At 44.6% G+C, this 26814-nt stretch overlaps 1 protein-coding gene across 1 annotated transcript in view; it reads left to right on the forward strand.

Moving 5' to 3' along the window:
• Nucleotides 1-26814, forward strand: part of PAXBP1 (PAX3 and PAX7 binding protein 1) — a 79553-nt gene that overhangs the window by 46042 nt on the left and 6697 nt on the right. Inside the window, exons 8-9 of the mRNA XM_086933990.1 lie at nucleotides 9991-10137; nucleotides 12947-13101. Coding sequence (XP_086790116.1) covers nucleotides 9991-10137; nucleotides 12947-13101 — 302 coding nt within the window. The remainder of the gene's footprint in view (nucleotides 1-9990; nucleotides 10138-12946; nucleotides 13102-26814) is intronic.

Consider the following 26814-nt stretch of genomic DNA (forward strand, 5'->3'; position numbering starts at 1 on the left):
AGGGCCTTGAAGGGAGCCTTGGTTTCCAAGCATTCGACGACTGCAGCCACGTCCCGGAGATAAACATACCCTTTGCGAAGGACTCTGTAGCAAGAGAGACCCTTGAAAGATCCAAGGCGTCAAAAGACAGTCAAGGAATGGACGCATCGACGTTGAAGCAAGACAGGTCAAAATCCGAAAGACTTGGGCTGCCACCGGCGCCATCCACAAAAGAAAAGTCAAAGTTCACTGATTCCGAAATACACGCTTTGAAGAGAAGAGGGAAAGGCACGAAGTCGAAATGGCAAATATTTTACAACGAAAGAAGGAATTCGATGAAAGCCTGAAACTATTTAAAATACTGCCCCAAAAACTCGACAACACTCGATAAAAGAGTTAATAGCATAGAGCCTCCCTTAACTCCTGAACCTCAGAAGGAACAGGAAGAGGAGTTATTTTTCGAGGCAGAGGAAGAACCAACTTACATAGGGTCAGAAAGCTTGTAGTTCCACGAGGTACAATGGCAAGACTTTGACACAGATTCGCCAGAAGAGGCTGTTGACAGCTAACCTTTGAGGCCTTCTCCACTAGACGATAATCATATGTATAACCAAGCCATTAAAAAGGCAGCAGATACATATGGATTCCAACTTGAGGAGAAAAAACCTCAATCATGCTTTTTGTTAAAAACACTACAGCCTACAAAATCTAGGAACCAATTCCTCCCTATGTTACCAATTGTGCTAGACCAGGGGAAGGAAGATTTGAACGAGCCTGCCACTTAAAAAGCAATTACACCTAGTGTAGAGAAAAAATACAAGCACTCTTCCAAGGACCCAAATTACTTCAAGGGGTCAGTGCTGCAGATTCCATCATAATATCCACAGCCAGGAAGAGTGCAAATGACACAAGTACAAGCGGACCTTCCCGAGATAATGAAAGCAGAAGAAATGACCTTATGGGCAGAAAGGTCACGAGGAGAGCGGCGAACCAATGGCGCATTGAAATTCAAATTCTCTGCTCAACATCCTCGCATATCCGCACTCGGAGGTAGGAGACCTGCTAAAGCACCTACCAGAACAATACCAAGAAAAGGCAACATATTTAGGATTCCGCACAGACATCAAGCAGGCAAATGATGATGATCAATATCACAAAGAGAAGACATGCATGGCTACGCATCTCAGGGTTAAAGCCAGAAGTGCAAAAACAATATCCTTAATGCACCATTCAATGGGAAACAGCTATTTGGAAGCGTGGTCAACGAGACAGCAAGGTCAATAGGGGCTCTACAGTTCAGAGGGGGCATGCGTTGCAGAACCTCCCCCTCAAGAAGGCCAGCGGGTAAGGTGAATCTACACCCCACAACCTCGCATCAAACCTACCAGCAAACCTACCAAGGAGAAAACCAATCGCAGCAGCAGGGACAGCAACAAAGCTGGAAATACCAGCAAGGAAGACAGTACTTTCAAGTACGCTCTTGTGGAAGAGGCCAGTCACAAGGGGGGGGGAGCTCTGCCTCTGACCAAGTGACATAACATCAGACACAATTCACAACCCAGAAAGACCATGGAGTATGCCCGCAAAGAAGACAAAGCAACAATTAAAATCAAACAAACAGTTACTGCAGCTAGGGATGACGGCTTCCTGCATCCACTTGATACCAGAACTATGACTACACATGAGATCATTCCAGGAATGGCTTCAGGTACAGTGGTCACAGGCTAAAAGGAGTTGGAAAGATCTAGTGGTTGTCACATAAAGGATACAGGAAGAGCTAGTATGGTGGAACAGAGCAAACATAACACAAGGGAGATATTTTACACAACCAACTCCAACTGTAACCATAACTACAGATTCCTCCCGGATGGGATGGGGAGCACACATGAACAAAGTAAGGGGAATGTAGAAGGAGTAGGATGCAATACAGCACATCAGCATCCTGGAATTAAAGACCGTGTTCCTAGCCTTAAAAGCCTTTCAGAGAGAGCTCTGGGGAAAACACTACCAATACACACAGACAACACAGCCACCATGTTCTACATAAACAAACAAGGGGGAACTCCAAATGAACATTGTGGCAATTCACCTACCGGGGAAGGACTTTGTAAAATCGGACAGACTGAGCAGGCAAGCTTCATGAACATCATGAATGGGAACTGAATACGTCTGAACTCAGGAAATTTATTTCAGAAATGGGAAACTCCAGATATCGACCTCATTGCAACTCCACAGATGCAAAATGGCAATGCTTCGCATCGAGGCAGCACTACCAACAGTCCATAGTGATTGCGCTATGGATAGACTGTTTAGGGATATATATGCATACGCTTTTCCCTCGATACCACTACTTCACAAGGTGATCAGCAAATGTAGAACTAGCATGATGATGAAGATGATACTTATTGCTCCACAGTGGGCAAGACATACCTGGTTCTCGGAAATAATGGAAATATCACAGGGATCAATTCACAAATTTCCAAGGAGACAAGACTTGCTAACAATGCAAGAAGGAACCAGAAGCCTTAAGCCTGGCAGCATGGCTCCTGAGGACTTGGAGTTTGGGCACCTGAAGTTACCGAAGAACACCGCGGCAATCCTAAGGGAGCCAAGAAGGCCAACCACTAGCAAGTGTTATATGGCAAAGTGGAAACAATACTCTCTATGGTGTCTCAAGGAAGGGCTTCTCAAAAAGAAGACAAAGGATAAAACTGTGCTAAGGTACTTAACACATTTGCTGAATTGTAAGCTACCCTACACATCATAAACGTTCACCTAGCAGCAATAGTAGCATATACAAAGGGCCACCCAGGAAGAAGCTTCTTCACTTCAACAGTGGTCAAAAGATTCTTAGAAGCAGCCAAAAAAATCGCCCCCACCCCAAAAAGGGGTAGCTGCACCCACTTAAATTTAAATATTGTACACACTCAACTAATGAAGGCACCATTTGAACCATTACACAAGGTCACACTTCTAATGCTCACGCTAAAAACAAAATGTTTGGTAGCGATAATATCACTACGTAGAGTGAGCTACGGGTACTAACGTTACAGGAACCCTTTTTCCAAATACATAACGACAGAATTGTTGTGAGAACTGATCCACAATTCATGCCAAAAGTGATCTCACCGTTCCATGCGAATCAAACCATGCAGATAGCAACTTTCTTCCAGAAACCAAAAATGCATGCAGAAAGGACATAACACACCCGTGACGCTAGAAGGACAGTAATGTATTACATTGAAAGAACAAAAGAATAAGAGGAAAATAAAACAACTTTGTATCACTTGCAAACCGTTTTCCATTTTCTAGGGAGACCAGTAACCAAGAAAGCAATTGCAAGATGGAAAGCACATACAATACTGTTGAGCCACAAGGAAGCAGATGAGACATAACAAAGGGCTCATTCGGCAAGGAAGAAAGGGGTAGTTATCGCTTTTCTAGAAAACACACCACATCAAGACATTTCTATGGCAGTAACATGGTCTTCAGTGCACATGTTCACAAAACACTACTGTGTGGGCATGCAAGTGAACACAGATGCCCAAGTAGGACTAAGGATCTTACAACATCTATTCTCATTTCAACGCTCATCTTCAACCAAGCAGCCTCATGTAACAGGCTGCTCCAACATCTATGCACAACATGTGAATCCAGAAAAGATTCATGCTGCAAAACGTATAGTTTCTTACCTGTCAGTGTAGTTTTGCAGCTTGAGAATTTTCTGGATTAACAAGTGAACCCTCCCTCGTCAACCAATGAAGATGAGAAGGGAGAAATGGGGGGAAAAAAGAATCTGAAGATGGCGACCAAAGGTGGGAGCTTCCAGAGGAAGCACAGTGACGTCGCAATGGGACACCAAATGGTGGTACATCGACGCCCACCAACAAAAAATGGGGCAAAAACAATTCCAGACCCAACCACTAGACGGCGGAATAATGCACAGCATGTGAACTGTGAATCCAGAAAATTCTTCAAGCTGCCAAACTACACTGACTGTAAACTATATGTTTCACTCTTGGATCAGCACAACACGTAACAACTTGACAGCATTTATACTGTTTGCAGCATAGATGTACATTCTCAAAAATGATATTCGTAATTCATTTTTTCAGTTTATGTAAGCTTAGCTAAAGTCTTTCTGCTTCAGATTGGTGCTCAGACACCTGTCACTCGACTCAAAATCAGTACATAATTGTAGGAAACTGGCTCTCTGTATAGTGTACCAATATGAGGTACACAGTGCAGAGTCTAGGTTTCCCTTACTAGTGTACAGAGGCTTGCTTTAACAATCTCTAGGTACTCTATTTGTGGTACTGTGGTCGAGAAGCCTTAGGCTTATCAGAGGAGAGTGTGAGGCAGGGTCAGCGGACTCGATAATTCTCTCGCCTCGGTGCCCACTCTTATCAGCGTTCACACTCGGCAACTCTGGGCATTAGCTTGCCTCATCTTCACTAACGGCCCCACCAGACCGCCGGGGATGCCTGGTCTCACCCTGGAGATACCCATTAAGGGACCATCTCTCAGGGAAGCCAGGAAGGGTTTCGCAGCGGTCGAAGCGCCTTGGGACCCTCCGGGTAAGTAGTGCGCTATATAAATGCCATACATACATTCCTTGCACACACAGTCAATAAATGAGGCACACTCAATTAAGGAAAGCTAACACCAATTTAGAAAAATAACATCGATCTTTCAAATAATTAGATACCAAGATCTACGAGATATAGTAAGTACTTATTGAATTAGTGATTTTCAGAAACACAGAAAATACAGCTGTCCGATTTGAGGCATGAGTATCAAACTCAGTAATGTTATCCTATGTATACACTGTATAGGGGTATGTAGGAGGCTGCCTCAGTACTGCGCTATCACTAAGTGGTTATACAGTGCCCAGAGTCCAGAGATTCCTCCAGACGTGTACAGGGCACAATGTTAACCTAAAGTGCTCTATTTGTGGCAATGTGGGCGAGCAGCCTTAGGCCTGACACAGAAGCGAGTAAGACATTTGCCCAAGGGCTGCTGGAAGGTTCGATCACCCCCAGCTCCAGCATGTTGGCCACCTCACCTTGGATGCTTTTCTTAACTTTCTCGGACAGCTGGTAAGACTTGGTTTTTACAGGCGGACTGTCCCCTGTGTCCACATCATGGCTACACAGATGTGTAATTCCAGGCGTGTGGGAGAACAACGAGACAAATTGTTCCAACACCTGGCGGCAGTCCCCCCTTGTAGGACAAGCTCTTTTTTTTAGCAGAGGCGAAAGGCAGCAGACAGGCCGGCAGGGCTGGAGCAGTCAGTCACTTGTCCTTTTTTGCTCATGCGGCTCTTTGGTGTCCAGTCTTCTTAGGTTATTGTAGATCTGATTTCAGGGTCTGGGGAGCCATCTAAATACTAGATTTAGGAGTGTTACAGGGGAGATGGGGCCAGTGGGGGACGACGAAGGAACAGGAGAACTTCCAGAACTTCGACGTCCATCAGAGAATGCACGCTCAGGGGGACCCCTGAACGCAGGAGATGGACAACACACCATTCAAATTCTGCCGTAACTGCCACCACAAGTGCGCGCAGAGGGACCAGCACCCGGTTTGCAACCTCTGCCTACCGGTCGACCATGAGAGCAAGGACTGCAACGCCTGCTCCGCCTTCACGCCGAAGACTCTTCAAGTAAGAGCGAGGCAAAGGATGGCCAACGCCAGCATGCAGGGCAAAGGCCAGCCACCATCCCTTCGAGACCTGGGGCTCTCTACAATATTAGGAAATAGACCTGAATATTTTAGGGGCATATCTGCTCATGCTGATATGCCCACACCTGAGATATAGGGCAGGTGCTTAGATATTGTACAGTCGGCTAGATGGATGATGTACTTACACCATAGGCAGTGCTGGTTGGCATGGCACACGGAGAGTGTGCCATGTCGACTGTCATTTTTGTCTGCACCAGGGCTTGCATACTGCAGTGACAGTCTGCTTGGCCTAGGTGAGAGGTCCCAATGACCTAGGTACCCTGGCACCATTTACTGGGGACTTGCAGGGGGCATGAAGGGCCATTCGTGGAACAGTTTTAAGAAAGAAGCACTGGCACAGGGGACCTCGTTGGCAGGGACCCTATGCACTACAATAAAAACCACATCATTTCCCAGGCAAAAAGTGGAGGGATAACCCTGTCAAAGGAGGCACTTTCTTACACCGTGGCTGGTTTGCCCCTTTAATGTTGATAATAAAAAACAAAGACCTGTGTAATGTAAATTACAGTCATTCGTGCGCACTGACCCAAGATGCTGTTGCACTGACTCGTTGAGTACATGACATAATGTAATTACATGTTTCAGCAAAGACAAAGTTGTAAATGCCTCCCAGGTCAAACAATATAACGAGCATTCCTTGCACCAGTATATCAATGATGTAGACTTGTAGAAATCCATACGCAAATAAGTCTAATACAAACAGATCAGCATGGTAGAATAAAATCGCCTCCACTACCCATGCAGATCATGATAGAATGGCTTTAGTGTTCCACACAAATACTTGCTAGATCTGTAAATGTTCTTGGTGGTTGACAGCTCTGATATGGTGCTGCAAAATAGGAAAGTGCTGCTCCGCCGAAAATCCAAACTTGTGGAGTAGCATGTGTTTGGTGTATGTCACAGCACTGATATGGTGTAGCTAAGCAGGAAAATACCGCTACTGAGAGAGTCGCTACGGAGAAAGACCAAAATTGTGCAATTGCTGGGAAACACAGCAGTGTACCCTGTTATGCCAAATTAAAATGGTGTTGCACCATAAGCGCTGTAATCACAAGAAGGCGTACATGAAATATTACACAGAGCGCTCTAGATGTTAATTTCTGCTCAAGTACCGCGGAGTAATGAAGGCCTGCAACCATTGAGCCCACCGGTCTGCCAGCCGCAGTACTCACAGAGACTTTAACAGTCATGAGGGCCCGCTCTTTGCAAATGTTGAGCCGACCGCTCCGCCAGCCGCAGTACTAACTGAGTCCTCTGATGAGGATTTACAGAAAGAGCATCAACAAAAATGGCCTCCGCAATAAGATGCAGCGGTGCTAGGCTACTCAGACGGGGTAAGCGGCAGGGTACCCTGGGCAGCTCAAGTCGTCACCAACAATACAGTAGCAAGAACTACAGTAAATAGTAGGTATTTTGCAAAATACGTTTATACGTAAGAAAGGAGCTTCACAGGAGGGGCACGCAGGAACTCCTCCGTTCCACGGGTTCCCCCAACTTACAAAGCCCCAACAACATTCTACCCCAGAACCTAGCAACCTTTGTTGGACCAACACGACATGTGCAGCCCGTGTGACGCTGAAACACAAGGCTTCCTGTGATGCCTGCCCCGGTATTATGCTGCGAGAAGAGAGTGCTGTTGGGTGTGCCAAGCTCCCATGAGACCCCTAACTTCTTCAGGCCAGAAGATCTGTTTGGCACTAAGGAAGAAGAATCATGCTCATGATGAAAGCATTGAGGGGGGTGGTGTTCTGTAAGGTCTCAGACTTAATGTAGGAAGAGAATGCCTGGGTATGTAAATGGGCGACGCACCATCTATGACACCTCAAGTACAGTTGGTAGCAGGCATGTGCTTCGATCTCTTGAAAATGCTCCGTAGGTTTCTATTCCTATTACCGACCTCGCACAGAAAGACGATCGTTCAGACCCTTATCACCTCCAGATTGGACTATGCCAACGTCCTCTACCTTTGCCTTCCGGAGTTTTTACTCAATAGACTACAAGTCGTGCAGAATGCGGCAGCCAGGGCAGTTCTGAGTCTCGTCCTAGAGAGCGGATCTCCCACCACCTGAAGAATCTGCATTTGCGGCCTGTCTGATGCAGAATACTATTCAAAGCTCTGGTCCTGGCTTTCAAAGCTCTGCATGGCATGGGGGCGCATTACATCCGCCGAAGAGTCTCATACTACGTACCTGATAGATCCCTTAGGTCAGCACACCAACACCTTATGGTCACTCCAAAGTGTCTCAGAGCCGTGGCAGTCGCTTGTTCCATGTGCAAGTGGCTAGATTCTGCAACAAGCTGCCTCTCCCGCTTAGAAGTCCACAAACATACTAGCTTTAAGAAAAAAATTGAAAACCTGGCTGTTCCAACAAGCAGTATAATGGCCACCTACCCCGGGATTGCTGTTTCCCCCTCTAGCCTCTATCTTTTTGTCTCAGCACAGGCATACTCTGCAGAGTAGCTGTGCGCTCTACAAGTCCATTTTTAACATAACATAACAGAACACCAGGTCCAGTCCTACTTCAGGAGCAACAAGGGCTTGAGCATCCTTTCTCCAATCAGGCTGCCTGTTATCACAGCAGGATTCTGCACTTGGACCTTTGCAATCTCCTCCTTCATGCTTGGAGATTGAGCTGGCCACCTTTACCCTTTCTCTGTAGGTAATGGATGTCATCTAGGTAACCAGTCATTCCTTGACAATTTTCTTTTTTTTTTTACACCTGTTGAGACGTATGTGTTTTGAGGTGGCACACGCCAGCTTGACCCCCTCCAGGCCAAGTTATCTGCTGTTCTGTTTGTATTGTCTATCGCCAGGCAAGGCTTTAAGCACAGTTTAAGAATCCCTTCCAGCTTTGTTACGGTTGCCAGACCAGCTCTAATTATTTATATCACTTGTTGTAATGCGTTTTTTCAAAGGTCCAAAACACTTGTTTCTACCCTCTTTTTTTGCCATGCCACATTGGGACCTTAAATTTGACCATCACAAATGTAATGCTCTCCCTCTCCCTCCCCTGCTTCACCGTTGCCATTACATCAGCGCAGCGAGTGAGTGAACTGCAGGTGCTCAGCATCAATCCACCGTACACCACCACCTTTCCAGACAAACTGGTTCTCTGGACTTGACCAAAAATTCAGACTCCGTTCCATGTTAGTCAAACCATCTACCTTTCTGCATTTTTTGCTGTGTCATACTCCTCGAAGGAGGTGGAGAGACTCCTTCGCCTCCACCCCAAAAGGCTAGAGCGGTCGACATCGAAGCTGGGGACCTGGGTTTAAGTCTCTGCATAGGACACTCAACATCCTGTGATTCTGGGCAAAACACTTAATCTCCCCATGCCCAACAAAAGTGAATGTGTCAGTCTGTCACGCAATTGGTGCTCATTTAATGCTCTCTGATACCTAAAGGCAAGTTTGTTCTGTATAAGACTCTGAAAGCTTTTAAAAAAACTATGAGTTCATAAAGCGCTAATGTCTAGATACCCAGGCCTGCTGAGATGGACATTTTGCCTGCTCGGTCCTACAGGATTTTTTGTTTTGAGTCCATCCACAGATCCACCTCCAAATAGGTACTGCTTTACTATCTGTTCTAGAGGTGAGGAATCTACATTTGTAAGTCTGTCAGAAGAACAGTTTACTTTCCTTCGGTAACGCTGTTTCTGAGAGAGACTGTCTAACCACGGATTCCTCACCAATCCTCCCTGTTCTATGAATTGGACTTTAAACATTAATAAGATCCTAAGTCTAGGAATTTGCAACTGGTCAAAGCCAATTTACTATTGGAGCTCTGTCTCTCTGGGTGAGTACAGCCTCAAAAGTAACTGACGTCCGTGCGCAGGAGTAGCACCTATATGGGCTCCACAATTAATTTCTGGAGCAGGACGGTATCAATAGGGTTGTGCTAAAAAAAAAAATCCCAACCCAGTTTGATTCCTGGGAAATATTCAGAAGGTGAGGATTCTTCGTTTAGCTAAAGTATCTTCCAGAAAGAGTGTTACCTAAAGTAAGTAACTTCTTTTTTATGTCAAGTGCTAGTCTGTTGGCCCTTGGCAGTAGTCACTTGCAACCTTCAAAGAAAAAGAGACTTTGAAAATGTGTAGTCTGTCTGTTTTTAGCAAATGTTACCTTTAGTTGTATATATAATGATATAAACATTTTCATTGTGTGCTTATGTGAGGCTCAAACCAAATATAGAACAAATAGCATACAGTTCTTTGACAATTGTATCCTCTCTAAATCCTGTTTTTAAAAGATCACATTTATTTTCTTCAGTTACTACGAAATTTTCTCCAGTGGAATGGAATTCTTTCAAGCAGAGCTTTGCAGGAGCTGGCAGTTGACGGTTTGTTGAATAGATACATCCTGTTGGCTTTTCAAAACTTGGAGAATGGAGAAGAAAGCATCAAAAAAGCCCAGAGTGTAAGTGGAACTCAATAGAATTGGAAATTCAGTTATTTTTGTAAAAATATTTAAGTACAGTAATAATAAAGTTCTGATCCAGTTCTCTCTTTAACTCATCAAATCTTCAAATGAGTTAAACTACAGTATTAGAACTTATGTTCATAAATCTTGTTATTCCCCATAATCTGGCTAGGAATCAATCTTAGGACCCAAGCCAGGAAAACAGCAGCTCTCTGCTACGGCCTACTTAGAATGGCCCAAAAGGTCCTTCCCCTCCTTCCCTTTGCAGCTAAGAAAGTACTGGTCCAATCATTAATACTCTCCAGATTGGATTATGGGAACGCCCTGTGCCTGGGCGCTCCCATCTCCGCAGTCAGACAACTTCAATCCGTACAAAACAGTGCAGCAAGACTGTTGACGGGAGCCTCCAATAGGCTGTCAGCCAAACCGGCCCTCCGCTTCCTCCACTGGCTCCCGGTTCAGGAACAGATTAGGTTCAAGGCCTTGTGCCTTGTACATAAAGCAAGGGAGGGACTCGGCCAACCTATGATCTCCACCATGATATAAAGCCAACCAGAATCTTCGATCAGATGATCTGCACTTGGCAGAGATCCCTAGGATCAAGAGGTCCAGGAGTGGTGGCAGGCTTTTTTCCTATAATGCCTCCAAACTCTGGAATTCCTTGCCTCTCCACCTACGCTCAATCCGGACCACCAGGCTTTCCGGAAGCAATTAAAGACATGCTCTTTTCTTGGCCCTTCTTGGTGCCCTGTGTCAGTTACTAGCGCTGGGATGCTTCCGGGTAGCCATGCGCTCTATAAATGCTCTTCCATTCCATGTTTTATAGTCAAAAGTATTAAACATTGATTTAATTAAGTAATGTTTGTAGCCGATCCACCTCATTGTTTGATTCTTTACTGCAGTCAATAAAGTGAACATGCTTAGAACAACTGTCCATCGGAGGCTACAATACCTCAGATATGGATCTGTATGTCATGTAAAGGGAGTCCTATTCCTGACATACCTAAATGCTGCATCTGTTCCAGCCTGCCTGCCCCCCTCAGCAGATTTCCTTGGCCAAGGGAATACTCATATTATCAATGTTTATTTTAACCACATTCTAATAAAGTCAAGGCTATTATGTCACTATTTATACCTTGCACATATGCAGTAGTGTGTGTGATTGTGTGTATGGCTAATAATAAAATATGTTTGTACCAGGTTTGGCTGCTGTCACGGCATACAGAAAAAGACCTGCACAATTCCCTGTGCCAAGTCTTTTTTAGAGGGTCTAAAAGAAGATTATCCGAGACAGCAGCCTTCTCCCCTGAGGGAGCTAAATTTGGCCCTTTCTATATTGATGGATTATCGGTAAAAGTCCATATATATTGGGCTCATTTGAACACCTTACTTGGGAAGTAGCTTTCTTAGTGGCTACTTCATCTGCCTTTCTTTAATAATCGGTTCTCTCTGGCAGCAAAATCCCTCCATTCTCTTTTTCTCAGATGAGTTAGAAGATTTTATCTGGAGAAGATCAAACTCTGATGTCCAGTTGACCAACTTCCTGCCAGTTATGGACCTCGCTGTATTGGCATGGCTTCCTCCAACCAGTCTGCTGCCGGATGGGGATAGTCTTATGTGTTTCCTTTTGTTATCATTTAGCCAACAAACCCCTTCCTGTTAAAACAGTAGCTTATTCTACACAAAAAGGAGGCTACAGTAGCTTGGTTAAGGGATGTCCCAGTAACAGATGTGTAAGACTGCTATGTGGAAGTCTACCCACACTTCCGCTAACCAGTACTGTTTAGATCAGGATTCAAGAGTTCACACTTTAGTTGGCCAAGCTGCTCTGTAAAATCTCTTCAGATGAAGTTCTGTTTGCCATTGAGGCATACAAAATTCTCTATTTTGCCATGGATTGAACAACTGCAGGTTTTGGGTGAAGTTTGCTATTCACATCAGTGTCTGATGGTCAGTGAATGTCCTAGAAAGCGGAAGTAAATGTCAGTTATTTTAGCGGCAAATGATTATTCTGTTATTTTATATTTCGACATTAGTCAGTAAAAAAGAAATGAAGCTAGGAGGCTGCTTGAACAGTGAATAGTGGGAGTTGGAACCAGCTGACCCCTTAAGGAGCAGCATATTTTTCAACTTTGTGCACTTTTAACTTGACAGGCCCTTTTCCTTCATCTTTATCTCTGTCATATATGGGTTTTTAATATCAAATTATATATTTAAGACCACTTTCTCTAGATGTTAACAAGGTTGCCTTGTATATTGTCTGAATATGGTTATTTCCCGAGAACCATTCTAAAGAACTGGCCTTTTCAGTCTATGGTGGTAGAGCCTGCATTTAGGAAAATGATAGCTATCACGTCATATTCAAGATATGAATGCGTTTTCCTAGGGTAAATATCCTGTTTATGAATTCAGTGAAGATACCTACAATACAGGACTAGAATTACAAGTTATGTTATTTTTAGAGCAGCAAGATGAAAAAATACAGATACATTCATCCTATGTACAAGTAATCTTGCATCGCTTTTGGCTTAAATAGCATTAATGTCACTCTATAAATTATTAGTAATGCCTGTTCACTGGTCAGTGTCTGATAATTCATTTAATACAACAATAGTATATTTGATCACGTCTTGTTGTAGTTGATTAATGTTTCTATACATTGAAGATCTCTTGAAAGGAAATTGTTGGGTTGTCTGCATTTGCTGGATCCCCCCCCCCCCCAACCACCACCACTAAAAAAATTTAAAAAGTATTCAACCAAACATTTTCTATTAGCTTTAACATAAACATTCTATCATGTTTTCAGGTGGTAGATTGTTTTCCAAAACAATGGTTTACTCAACTGAAAGGAGAGAAGACTATTCCTCAATTAGAAAATTTCTGCCGGTACTTAGTGCATTTGGCTGGAGTAGTTTACAGAGGTTGCATTGGCTGTTCAGATATAGAGAAAAGAAGTGCAAGGTAAGACATTTTTAAAATGCTAGTCTGAATGTTCTTTATACAACTTGTATATTAATAAAGGGTTCTCAGATGATTTTTACAAAATATATATATAAAGATTGCCAGCTTGATCACTACTATGCTGTCAGTTGCCCAGATTTTCTCACCAGAAGTACTTTGCAGTCTTATCATCTAACCCAATTGGCAAACCCAAATTTCTGAAAGTGTTACTGACAGCACATTTTAAAGTTTATTGTGAATTTGGAAAGTTTTTTCAGAGTCTGTTATATCACTGCTTTGTCAGGAAGAGGTTCTCGATGTTTAATGTTGTATTTTATTATTCTTTTAAAAGCCTATTGTCAAACCATTGAGCATTCTCAAGATTATTTGACATGCTTTGCCACTGGAGGGACCTATACACAGGGCTGCTGGAATAATGTAGCTCTGCAGCTGTCTTATTTTCGTATAATTATGGATTTGCAACATGTTCCATCATCTGCTGTATAATCAGCAAAATTTATCAAAACAAAATGCGTGTAGCTCAAACGGATCAAAGTTATTAAAAACAAGACTACTCGTGTTCGCACGCAGAGGAAGGGCCTTCACAAAGGCTAACTGGTAATCTTGCAGTTGCTTTTTTCTATATTTGGTTGTTAACTGGTAATCATGATGTGGACTATTAGCCCAGACAGTATCACCATCTGTAAAAATCTGTTAATACTGGCAAAATGGGGGGGAGGAGCCAAGCCGGCGACCGCAATGGCCGCCTAGTCCCTCGGCTCCGATCATCGTCTCCTGCCGAGACTACATCCTGCGTGAACCACCGCGGCAAGACGGAGGGTACGGGGACGTGAAAGCACCCGATCGTCGGGGGTGCAACCCCGAGGTCCGTGCCTGCTTCTGGAGGCGAGAAAACGTCGGCGATTCCAGCGGCCCGCAGCAGCTCTAAGACCGGGGACTCGGCCATCTTGCGAGGCTGGACCCCGAGTAAACAACAACGGCCGCCGCTGACCTGGAGGGACCGCTCAGCTCTGAAGGAGCGTGCGGCGGCGATTCTCCTGACAGCAAGCGAAGACCGGGACTCTCCCTGGGCCCCCGCGTAACCGGACAGTGCAACATTGTATCCACTCGCTCTCCGCCTAAAGGTATTCTCCTAAACATCCCGCTTTTGGCGGGAGGCTCCCTAATTTCTTACGAGCCGCCCTTCACCTGCACTAATTTCAGCGGTGCCTTTTGCTTGCTCTCGGTGACCCTGCCGGTGGGGCTACATTGTTCGCCGCCTTCCAGCCTGCGCCCCGGCCCCACACCGGCCCTGATCTTACCCGTGCTACTATGGTGAAGGAGACCACAACACACGGGGTACACAGAACTGGTTTGCGCCTCGACGCATTGCTGGCTTCTTTGGCTGCCCTTCGTGAAACCTTGGTGCAGGGCGCCCTATTGTTGGGGGGCAAGTTGGATACCATTATCCTAGCGGTGGAGCCCATGATATCGGCTGGCCCGCTCGTGTACATTGAGACGCCGTCTTCAGCGCCAGGAGGCTTCAAGATGGCGCCTTTCACCGCAGCTGGATGGTCGGAAACACGGCGTCTTGGGACTTTCCATATGTGTACTGTTGGATGCACCGGGCGTTTTGGACATGCTAGTTTGGATCTGGCTACAATATCCTTCCCCAACGACCTGTTGATTGATATTCTGGCGCTGTTCCTGCTGTACTTTAACATTGGACTGGGGCTCTCCTGTGTTGCTTCGTGGCATGGAGTTTGGAAGGTCTGTTTCACTGACTGGTTTTGCACGCCGCACTTGCTGGAGATTGGTACTGTCGCTTATTCTGGTACTTTAAGCAAGACTGGACAAGGATAATTATCCCCCCTCTGGGTCATCGTCCTTTGTGCTGATATTGTGTGGGCTGCTTGACGCGTTGTCCTCCTTGATGCTGCGCTGCGTTGACTCTGTTCCTGGATGTGTTATTTTGACCTGATTCTTGCTGCTTGGTTCATGTAATGTGCTCAAATAATTTTACGTACGAGAAGGGCCGGGGGACTGCTATAGGCTGGCTTTAATTCTTGCTTGTGATTTTGGTTGCAAGGGGTATTGCTTTCATGACGTCGTCACTACAGTGGGTTTGAATGCTTTGGGAATGCGAACTGTACCGCTTTGTGATTAATCCTGTTTTCGGTGTGTTATCTCCCACGCTCCGCTCGTAGTTTTCCCTACTGTGTATACATTGCTCAATGTTTACCCGTGGTGCTGATATGTTTCACTTGCCGGCGAGGGGGCACCGGGTGCCCGGGAGCGGGTTTGCTCCTCTCCTCCTCCACTCTTTATAATTTCCCTACTGTGGGGCAGTTCCGGGGCGACCGGCACGCTGTTAGTGGGTTAGGCCGTAGCCATTACAGGGGTGCGGGGGGGGTTTGTTGTTTTAGTTTGTTTTGTTCTATGGTCCCTATCGCTCTTTTCCGGCTTTGGGAGGGTCTTCCTCTTTAGTGGGGCTGACTGTCACTGGGTCTCACACCTATATTCTTTCTCTATTATTGACATCTCAAGATTTCTCTATCCCTCGCCTTTTTAGGGGTGGGCTTTCGGGGATCGGACTTAGTAAAGTTGCCTTCTGTATCGTTGCTATTGTCTAGGTTCTTGCGCTGTGGTTGCTTTGATGGTAGAGTTGCTTTACTTATAGCCCACCACCGATTGTCACTGGGGTATATCCCCCCTGCTTCTTCTTTGTCTTTTATGTAAGGTGTGCAGTCCTTGCTGTTGCAGCCCTCTCTCCTCTTCTAAATTTAAAAAAGAAAACCTCATATCCTATGTCGCACACCCCGCAGTTCTTATAATGTACTTTGAAGTATCCTGCTTGTATATTGACCTATCGCATGCTACTCTCCTGTTTTTATTGACTGTCTTTGCAGCCGGCCAGGATGGTTGTGGGCTTGCGCATGTATCTCCGGATTTTCCAATAAAGGTTTTCAAAAAAAAATACTGGCAAAATGTGCTGGATAATTTGTCTTTTCTTGACGCATAGTTTGGTACTCCCCTGCCGCTTAATGCCTGTGGTCATTCCTATACATACTCACAACAGAATTTTTGCCTTTTGTTGTATTTGTTATTGTGAACATTTTCCTTCTTTGCCAACATCATATATTAAACCACACACAATGTATATATTTTTTTATTTAATATTTAACTCATAAAATATATTAAGACTGGATGTGTTGGCTAATTTGAGTGTTTTCTCATTCTGGTGCTAATGTTCCCAAATAACCAGCACCTTGCCATCTATGTGGGGGGGGGGGGGTCTCAAAACTGCTGCTCCCAGGCATTGTTATTTACACCAGACTTTGCCGGGTCCCCATATGTCTGTCCACTGTCACCTGTTCTTTTCTTCCTTTCTACCTGTCAATGTACCATGGAGTCTATTTCTGTCACTTCTGTGGTTGTGCAAAGCTCACTTTCTGGGCCAGCATTTTTTTACTGTTTTCTCTTAACTTATCCTTAATAATCCTCGTTATCTTTGAACTGTGTTGTCTGTACCACAGTTTTCCATTTTCAAGCTTGTGTTTTGTCCCAAAAGCAACTTAAAAGCAGCTGAATCTCCCATATGATATTATTTTTGGGAAACAGCCTTTCTTACAGAGCAGCATCGACTCCAGTTCATAAAAAGTATTAGTCCTACCAGTTCTAAACTATTCTTGATTCACATATTACACTTCTGCAATCTGCTGATTGGGTCTGAGAAAACTTGTTGAGAAATATAAACTTGATGTTCGAGGCATATGAGGTGCAGATTGTATACTTTTGCATAGATCGCCATCTGGTGTTGGGCTCGGATGTTTGCACCTTGTTTTTGACTTGGAAGAAGTTTTTGTAGTGACGAGGCAAGTGACTCCTCCTTAGGTCGGCAGTGCGCATGGGCACCGACTCAATCCCCAGATTATTTTTTTCCGCCATTGGGTTCAGATGTGACTTGCTGCGCTCCAGGTCGATGTCGTTATCGAACAACCACCCCCACCCCTTCGACACGCAATCACTAGTACTCTACAGTATTGTCTTGATCGCGTTCCTTTCGACGTGCACCCTCGACACTCGAAAAAAACTTCAGAAAAACGTTGACGCAGGCCCTGCGCCGGTGACGACTGAAGTCCATAGATTGAACTCCCTTCAAGAAATGTCCACAGTGTGGTGCTAAATTCCCACACTCGGATCTACACTCCGTCTGTAATCTGTGCCTCTCTCCAGAACACAGAGAGGATAACTGTGAGACTTGCCTATCTTTCAAGTCCAAGAAGACCATTTGTGACCGTCGTGCTCGACATCACGAGATGACCAGAGGAAACTGCTCCATTCCGGACATCTTTATCAAGGCCCCGACAGCCTTCCGAAACAAGAACAAGAGAAACCGCTCTTGGTCCATGAAGCAGATGACTCTGACGCAGAAGACAGTCACCCCAGCTCAACTGGCCGTGAGTACCGTGACCCCTGCCCCACCCAAGCCATACCAAAGGCTCCAGTAACACCTTCGTCTCAGGGCCCATGTCCACACCGAACAAAAATTTGACGCCCCGCCCTCAGGCACGGCTACGAAAGACCAAGACAATCCTTCCGGCTCCGACATTGACGCCCCGCCCTCAGGCACGGCTACGAAAGACCAAGACAATCCTTCCGGCTCACCCTCGAGCCGCGCCCCCCTCCGTCAGCACCAGAAAATTATTCGGCACAAAACAGTTAAAGGATCCGTCGGCACCGAAGCAACCAGATAAGACTTTGACACCGAAGTCCTCGGAGCCGAAGCCATTGGAGGAGAAACCTTCCACAGCTAAACCTCCAAAACAAAAACCTCTGGAGCCAAAACAATTCGCACCGCAGGTTTCGGAGCCAGAAATAGCTTCTAAACCGGACACTGTTCCTAAATAGCCAAAGACTGTTTCTAAAGAAAGAGCCTTGGCGCCAAAGAAAAGCATCGGATCCGAAGAACTTTTTGCCCCAGATCCAAAACAGACAACCATCTTTATACACCCAAAGACTGGTCATATTGTTACTACATCACCTACAAAGAGGAAACCAGAACATTTGCCGGTTCCTCCAAAGAAGATACACATGGGCACGAATACTTCTTCACCTTCTCCTCCACCAATTAACCCTAATTTACTGATTTCTCCAGTACACTCTCCAGAACGCACTTTCCCACTACCACAACCAAAGGATAGTGAGGATGGGCATAGGGATGGGCAAGGGGATGACAATATAGTCCCATTAGATATTGATGATACTGATGATCCACCACAGGATCCAGATCCATGGCATGACTATAATACCGATCCTGATTTACACAGTGACCCAGATCTCTATCCCTCAAAACCATAGAGCCGCAACATACCATGGGGTAAATTTACACTCAGACCCTGTAGAAGAGGATTTTCTTTTAGAGACCTTTGATCAGCCACAAAAATTGTCACATGCTCTCCCAGTGTTGAAAGGTCTACTGAAACACGTTCCAGAAGTGTTTAAAGACCAGGTTAGGGCTAGGGTTCTTAACCCCAGAATAGAGGAAATATACAAGGCAGTTCCCAGTGACCCCATATACATTAAGGGTCAACTCCCTTTAAATTCCCTGGTCGTAGCTAATGCCCGCAAAAGGGCAAATTCTTAGGGGTCTAAATTATTACTCATCAGGCATACGTATGGCGTCTCAAGCTGAAAACTGTTGGAAGATAGCCAACACACAAGCCCTCTTGGCAAGATACGACGGGGCTCACTATGATGAGCTGGAAAAGCTCATTCAACACCTACCTCAACAATATAAGGACAAGGCCAATGCGCTCATACAGGAAGGCAAACTACTCTCAAACACATCCATCAAGTGTGCGCTAAACGAGGCAAACACAGCGTCCCGCACAGTAAATACTAGTGTTTTACTACGCAGACATACCTGGCTCAGGATATCTGGCTTTAAACAAGAATTGCAAAACAGTATCCTTAATAGCCCTTTGACCACAACACCTCTTTGGGCCTGCAGTGGACACATCTTTAGAAAAGATGAAAAAGGGGACACAGACTGCTAAGCCTGTGGGAGCCTTGCAGTCAATTTCTACTAGAGGCTCCTTTCGACGCTCCTTTCACAGAGCAGGCTCAAAAACAAATACACCAGAACACCCATCCTCCTCCTACAAGAGCCCCAATCAGAGCTCCTTTTCCAAAGGATACTCTAGGAGTGGTTACAGGGGTAACAACAAGGGCAGAGGCAGGGGTAATAACACACACACATCCTCTAATACCAAGCATTGACATTCCTGCACTTCCCCCGATCATCCCACTCCTGTCGGGGGACGTCTCTCACAGTTCCTGCCTGTCTGAAATTCTATCACAACAGACAGACAAGTGGGTAAGACAAATTATCCAGTATGGTTATTGCCTGGAACTCACTTCTAACCCTCCAAACATTCCTCCCAGACAGCGTCCAATGTCATCAAACGAGTGGTTCTTGCACTATTACAAAAACATGCAATAGAACCATTCCCCGTGTCTCATCAAGGCACAGCGGTCTACTCCCTCTATTTTCTAATCCCCAAAAAAGGACGGCTCTCTTAGGCCTATACTAGACCTCAGAACACTAAACTGTTACTTCCAATCAGACCACTTCCACATGGTCACTCTCTAACAAGTGCTTCCACTACTTCAGCAAGGCGACTTTCTCTCCAATCTAGAAATAAAGGACGCCTATTTCCATATTTCCATTCATCCCGCTCACAGAAATAATCTCAGGTTTGTGGTAGATGGTCAACACTACCAATTCAAAGTTCTCCCATTCGGAGTCACCACCCAGAGTCTTTACCAAATGCCTCGCAGTGGTGGCAGCCATTTAAGAAGACCGCACATTCATGTCTTCCCTTATCTGGAAGTCTTGCTCATAAAAGCAAAATCACACAACAGCGGTGTCCAACATACACGCAGCACAACTCAACTACTTCACAGTTGGGGATTCACAGTAAACCTCGTCAAATCCCATCTCCAACCATCCAACATACAACAATACTTAGGGGCTACACTAAACACCTCCAGAGCTCTGGAATATCCCAATCCAGTCAGGGAAAGCACTGTCAAAGCTCTAGTCCAAAGATTTCAGCCTCAACACTCACTACCAGCGTGAGTGTTCAAGCAATTATTAGTGACAATGGCCTCTTGCATTCTCCTCGTTCCCTTATGCAAGACTTCAGATGTGTCCCCTACAGGAGTGTTTGGCATGTCCGTGGAAACAGGCTCAAGGTCAGCTGACAGATCTGGTGTTGGTAGACGACCGCACCCATCGCCCTCTATGGTGGTGGAACACTCAAAACCTTTCCAAAGGGCAGTTGTTCCTCGACCCGGTCCCACAGGCAGTGCTAACAGACGCATTGCTCACCAGCTAGGGAGCTCATCTTCAAGCCCATACCATTCAGGTAATCTGGACCCCCCAACAAAAGCAATTCCACATCAACTACCCGGAATTATTAGCAATTTTCCTAGCGTTGAAATCGTTTCAAATACACCTCCTAGGAAAAACTGTCCTGGTCCGTACAGACAACATGGCAGCCATGTATTACATACAGAAGCAAGGGTGGGACACACACTGCAGCTTTCACACCTAGCTCAAAGCATATTGAGATGGGCCGTTCCGCAAAAGATACATCTTCTTGCAGAACACCTACCAGTTGTACACAATCCGATCGCAGATCTACTCAGCCGTCAAACACAACCGATCCACGAATGGGAACTTCAACCTCAAGTTCTTCATCCATTCTTTCATATGTGGGGACACCCAGAAATAGATCTATTCGCCACACATCAAAATGCCCAAACTTCGTGTCCAGGTATCCACACCCATTGTCCAAAGGCAATGCGCTAAGGATGAACTGGTCAGGCAAATTTGTTTACGCTTTTCCCACTCATTCCGTTAGTGGTTTGGAAACTCAAACAGCATTCCCTCAGTGATCCTCATTGCTCCAAGATGGGCAAGACAGCTGTGGTTCACAACCCTATTGGAACTATCAGTAGTTCCTCATCAAAACTATGGCTCTCACCCAGGTTTCTCAACTCAGAACCGTGGAGAGATAAGGCATCCAGATCTCAATCAACTCAATCTTGCGATCTGACACCTGAGATTTTAGTGTATGGCTAACTTAACCTTCCGCCAGACTTTATGAACGTTATTAAAGAGGCTAGACGTCCTACCACCACGGCATGCTATGCAGCGAAATGATGTGTCATTTATTGTACACACAACAAAATAAACCCACTAGATGCTTCCATTCACAACATCATCTGTTACCTCTTGCATCTACAAAAATGTAACCTAGCATATACATCTATTAGGCTACATCTAGCTGCCATAGCAGCCTATCTACAAAACAGACAACACTTATTAATTCCACAAAGAGTTCCACCTTCTCCGGTGAGGAACCTAAACGTGGTCCTTACCAGACTCATGGGTCCCCCTTTTGAGCCTCTCCACAGATGCCAACTACAGTACCTCACATGGAAAGTGGCCTTTTTAATTGCTATAACATCTCTCAGAAGAGTTTGTGAACTCCAAGCATTAACCATACAATAACCATTTTTACAAATCCATCATAACAAAGTGGTTCTTAGGACTAACCCAACATTTCTACCCAAAGTAATATCTGCCTTCCATCTAAACCAGTCTGTTGAACTTCCTGTGTTCTTCCCTCAACCAGACTAGGTGGCAGAACAAGCTCTACACACCTTCGATGTTAAAAGAGCAATACTCTACTACATTGAGAGAACAACATCCTTTATGAAAACCAAACACTTCTTCGTGGCTTTCTCTCCACCTCATAAAGGTAATCCCATATCCAAAGCTGGGATTGCAATGTGGATTAATAAATGCATACAAATATGCTACATCAAAGCTAAACACACATTAACCATTCCCCCTAGAGCTCATTCTACAAGCAAACTAGGGGCTTCTATGTCATTCTTGGGCTGACATATGCCCCTTGATGACATATGCAAAGCAGCAACTTGGGTTACACCACACACCTTTCCAAAAAACTATTGTGTAGACGTGCAGGCAAAACAACAAGCTAGTGTGGGCCAGGCTGTATTAAAGACACTGTTTCAAACTACTGCAACAGGTACAGGTAGCCACCGCTAAGGAGGTAACTGCTATATAGTCTATGCAAAAGTATACAATCTGCAGCTCATATGCCTCGAACGGAAAATGCTACTTACCAGTATGCATCTGTTCTTGACATGTAGAGCTGCCGATTTGCATACGCCCACCCGCCTCCCCAGATACCTCTATCTGTTCCAGTATTATCTTAATTAGATACATTACACATGGACATCTTTCTACTTCTTACTACTCCATTGTAACCCTGCGTGCCAAAAACAATCTGGGGATGGAGTTGAAGCCCTTGCACACTGTCGACCTAAGGAGGAGTCACCTGCCTCTTGACTACAAAGACTACTTCCAAGACAAAAACAAGGTGCAAACATCCGAGCCCAACACCAGATGGCGATCTATGCAAAAGTATACAAATCTGCAGCTCTACATGCCAAGAACAGATGCATACTTGTAAGTAGCATTTTCCTTTTGAAGTAGACTGAAGGCAGTGTCAGTGGTACTTACTCATGCCATCCGTGAAGCCACAATGCCCAAATGTGTAATCACCGTTTTCAAATTCTATTTTCCACCATTGGAATTGAGTATTGTAGGTAATTTTCGAGAAGCGATTTTGGGTTGGTAAGGAGAACTATCCTATCTTTATGTAGCTGAAAGAAAGGTTCTTCTATTGTTAATGCCTGTAGCTCACCAACTCTCCTCAGTGATGTGATAGCAATGAGGAACACAACTTTCCATGAGAGGAACTGGAAAGGGCAGTCCTCTTCCAGGGGATCTTCATCAATAGTCATAAGCACTGAATATTCCCACCCATGTGCAGGGACCCGGGGATAATAAAACATGTGAGCAAGGGCGGATGCCCGAAACGCGTCAGATTGCTTGGTTCAGCTTCTGAATAAAATCTGTGCTTGAAGTAAACTACTGGATCTGCGTGATTTCCTGGGTCGCTGTGGTCGGAGCCTGGGAGGTTACACTTGCTTGATATATATATATATATATATATATATATATATATATATATATATATATATATATATATATCTCATCACTGGATCAACAAAACACTCACACATTTCCCCTGACCTGAAATCCCTGAACTAGCTGCCTTTTGAAGCCAGAATACATCTGAAAATCGCTTGCATGACGCACAAGGCTGTCCACCTGAGCTCACCCGGATACCTCGCTCAGAAGCTGACGATTTCTGGAGGCTCCAGAAACACTAGATCTATTTTGAACAACAAGGGGACCCCAATTGGTATCAGCGAGGGACCTCGGGGAGCTTAATCATATAAAGACAACAGTGGTCCCTAGCAGGGAGACAAATAAATGAAAATAAATATAGACTCAGTCAGTTCTATATTAGTGAAGACATACCCAGCCGGGCAGAGGTCTTCAAGGTATATATTTAAATCAAAACATACAAAACATTATTAACCAAGTGACATTACCACCAAGAGGAGGGGATTTGAGTCTCCTTCTAAATAAAGAGGAATTGAAGTGGATAATTAAGACAGATAGCTTGAGTTCTGGTCTTAACCAGCAAGAGGACTGGACTTCACTAATCTGATCATGAACACTCTAAAACCCCGAACTTAAAAACATTTTGGCCTTTACAGATGTTCTTATGTATAATTAATGTACTCCAAAAACTTTTTTATTGCTTGTGTAAATGTCACAACTGCTACTTTCACACATGTCACTGCGCCGTACCCCCTTTTTTTCTTGGTGGTTCTACATCTCGGCAATTTTAACTTTCCCTCACCCAAAATGGCCGCTAGCATTGTCCTTCCTTTATGCCTATGGCCCCTTGTCCACCAATGGCTGAGCACAATTAAAACTGGTGTGCTCACATGACTCGCCGAACCAGGAACCCAAGTTTTGCCGACTGATCCGGTAAGCCCCATACAACCCCCTCGCTCGCCCTTCTCCACCCTGCCCAAATGCCTCCCTCTGACAATCCTTTCCTTTACCGGCAGGCCCCCTGGTTCCAGGACCCCAGCGCGACACGGCGCTCCCGGTATTATCCGGTTTCTAAGGTAAGCCCCACTCGGGTTTTACTTGAATATGCCTCGCACTTTTTCTCCTTAGATTCCCGCTCTTATACTATATCTTTCAAACAGGTACAAGCGGACACGAGCTGCTAATCCCCTCCCCGCCTCTGGACCCTCATAAGTTCTATTTTTGAAAATACCGGTAAGCCACTCCTTTCTATGACCGCCCACTATAATTACAAGGCTGTCCCCTGCTCTAACCGATTTTAATCCACTTCCCCCCGTAGTAAATTCCTGGACCAAGTTATTTAACTGTTCCTGCTCTAGTCAACCGCCCTCGCGCTCTTATATGAGATTGCGGACCGCTGGCCTGGTGAGCAACCCTCCGTTCGGAATAATCAATGTTGTATTCATGACCACTATTCACATCACTGTAACGTTCTTTCACCCGAACACGGTTTCCCATGTTGCACTGTGAAAATACTGTTATCTTAATGACTGCGTTTCACATCACTGCGCCGATCCTGCACTCAAACGCCGGTTTTAATTTCAATTTTTTTCATTGCGAATGACTCAGAATCCAACCCACTGCGCCGTCTCCCCATCTGATCATCTGCAATTGAATGCACCTTAGCACCAACCACCACTTTGATTTCCTTTTCTATTTAAAATTCTCAAGTAGCACTGCGTCGCCTCTCTTCTTTGACCTTGATGTCACTCTTGGCTCCTTGAACCACTCACAGTTAAGCACTACTGAATCACCATCAGCGACCGCACTCGGTCACATGCCTGTAAAACTGAATTAAGTCACTCGCTGATTTCACCAGGTCTATCACCACGGCACAATGTCACCTCCATTATGCGTGTGAGTTAACTTAATGTACCTTTTGTCCTCCTTTTTCCCCCCATAGGCTAAAGAGGCTAATAACCTAAAAGGCAACCATTGCTTTGTCCTGATGATGGACCCCATTATTTAACAAGGGGGTCCGAAACGTCGTCGACCCACTGTGTACCATATACCTGTGGCATTTTGAATTGAAAACTATGTAATGGTACCAATAAGTAATTCTCTGTCCAAAAATTGGAATTTTACAGAGACTGTTGATTTTTGCCTTGTAAGCCCTTTTTGTATGTCTTTGTCTGTGGTTGGTCGTGGTTGGGTACAGGCTTGTGCCCCACACACGTGAATTGCTGAAGGTGTTATTTTGTTTTGTATGTTTTGATTTAAATATATACCTTGAAGACCTCTGCCCGGCTGGGTATGTCTTCACTAATATAGAACTGACTGAGTCTATATTTATTTTCATTTATTTGTCTCCCTGCTAGGGACCACTGTTGTCTTTATATGATACCAGAAACACTAGAGGCACAAACAATCTTTTGCTAAAGCCCCAAAGATTCCGCAAGGAAAAAACCTATAAACGCTCCTTCTCAGGAATGGCACCCAGGATCTGGAATTCACTCCCCCCTGAAACCAGGCTCATCTCCTCTACCATACTTTTTAAGAAAGAAGTAAAAGCTATCCTCATGGCTAAATGCACTTGAATTATTATTGGGGATGATTTTTACAGACGCTGTACCATCCAGTTCTACTGATCTTTTTGCATTTTTGTATGACTCGTGTTATTGACTTACCTGATTGTTTACGCTACCACTTATTTTTACTTGTATCACTATTGATGTATCTGTCTGACTATGCTCCCGCATGTACTTTCCCCACCCCAATTGTTACTTACTCACATGTTGTACCCTTAGTCTGTAAAGCGCTCTGATATCTGCAAAGATCTTGTTCGCGCTATATAAAACTTTCAAAATAAAATAAATATATATATATATATATATATAGATATAGATATATATATAGATATATATATATATATATATATATATATATATATATATATATTTTTTTTTTTTTAGCAATGTGGCTGTGATTTTCCAGAGCAGCACAGCAGTGGGTGCGAGTGTTCAGCTCAGCCAGGAGCTAGGCATCAATTTTACAAGAAAACGCCGCACTCAGGAACTTTAGATTTTCTTCACAATATTATTCAAACCGAGCCCGGTGTGCAGACCGGGCTCTGTTTGAATAAATCGTGAAGAAAATCTAAAGTTCCTGAGTGCGGCGTTTTCTTGTAAAAATAAATAAAGTATATACTTTTTTTTTCAGTGCAGCCCCTATCTAGGAGGCTAAACAATGCAATCATGAAATTAATACTTGTGCAAACACATAATGAATAAATGAACCACAGGAGGGCAAGTATCGCTTGAACTCTTTTTAATTAGTACAACACATGAAAACTGCAAAAAAAAAAAGCAGGCATCGTTAGCCTACAGGCTGCCTTGTAAGCCAATAGCATTGAAAATAAAAACAATTGTACAAAAACTGGCACCGTGCCTTTAAGGCAGCCATGACCACTAGATTCCCATCATGCCTCAGGGGTGACAGTTAGGTCAGTTGTTCTTTCTGGCTCCTTCAGTCAGGACCCGGTCTGTCCTTTTTGACTTTTTTGTCAAAATTATTTAAACTTTTTAATTCTTTCTACCTTTCCACTCGACATATTTTTGTCTCCATCGACAATACTACAAAGGCGTTCGACGTTGAGACAGATCTCCGTTGATGTCGAG

The sequence above is a fragment of the Lissotriton vulgaris genome, chromosome 8 (assembly GCF_964263255.1).
Source record: "Lissotriton vulgaris chromosome 8, aLisVul1.2, whole genome shotgun sequence".
Taxonomy (NCBI): domain Eukaryota; kingdom Metazoa; phylum Chordata; class Amphibia; order Caudata; family Salamandridae; genus Lissotriton; species Lissotriton vulgaris.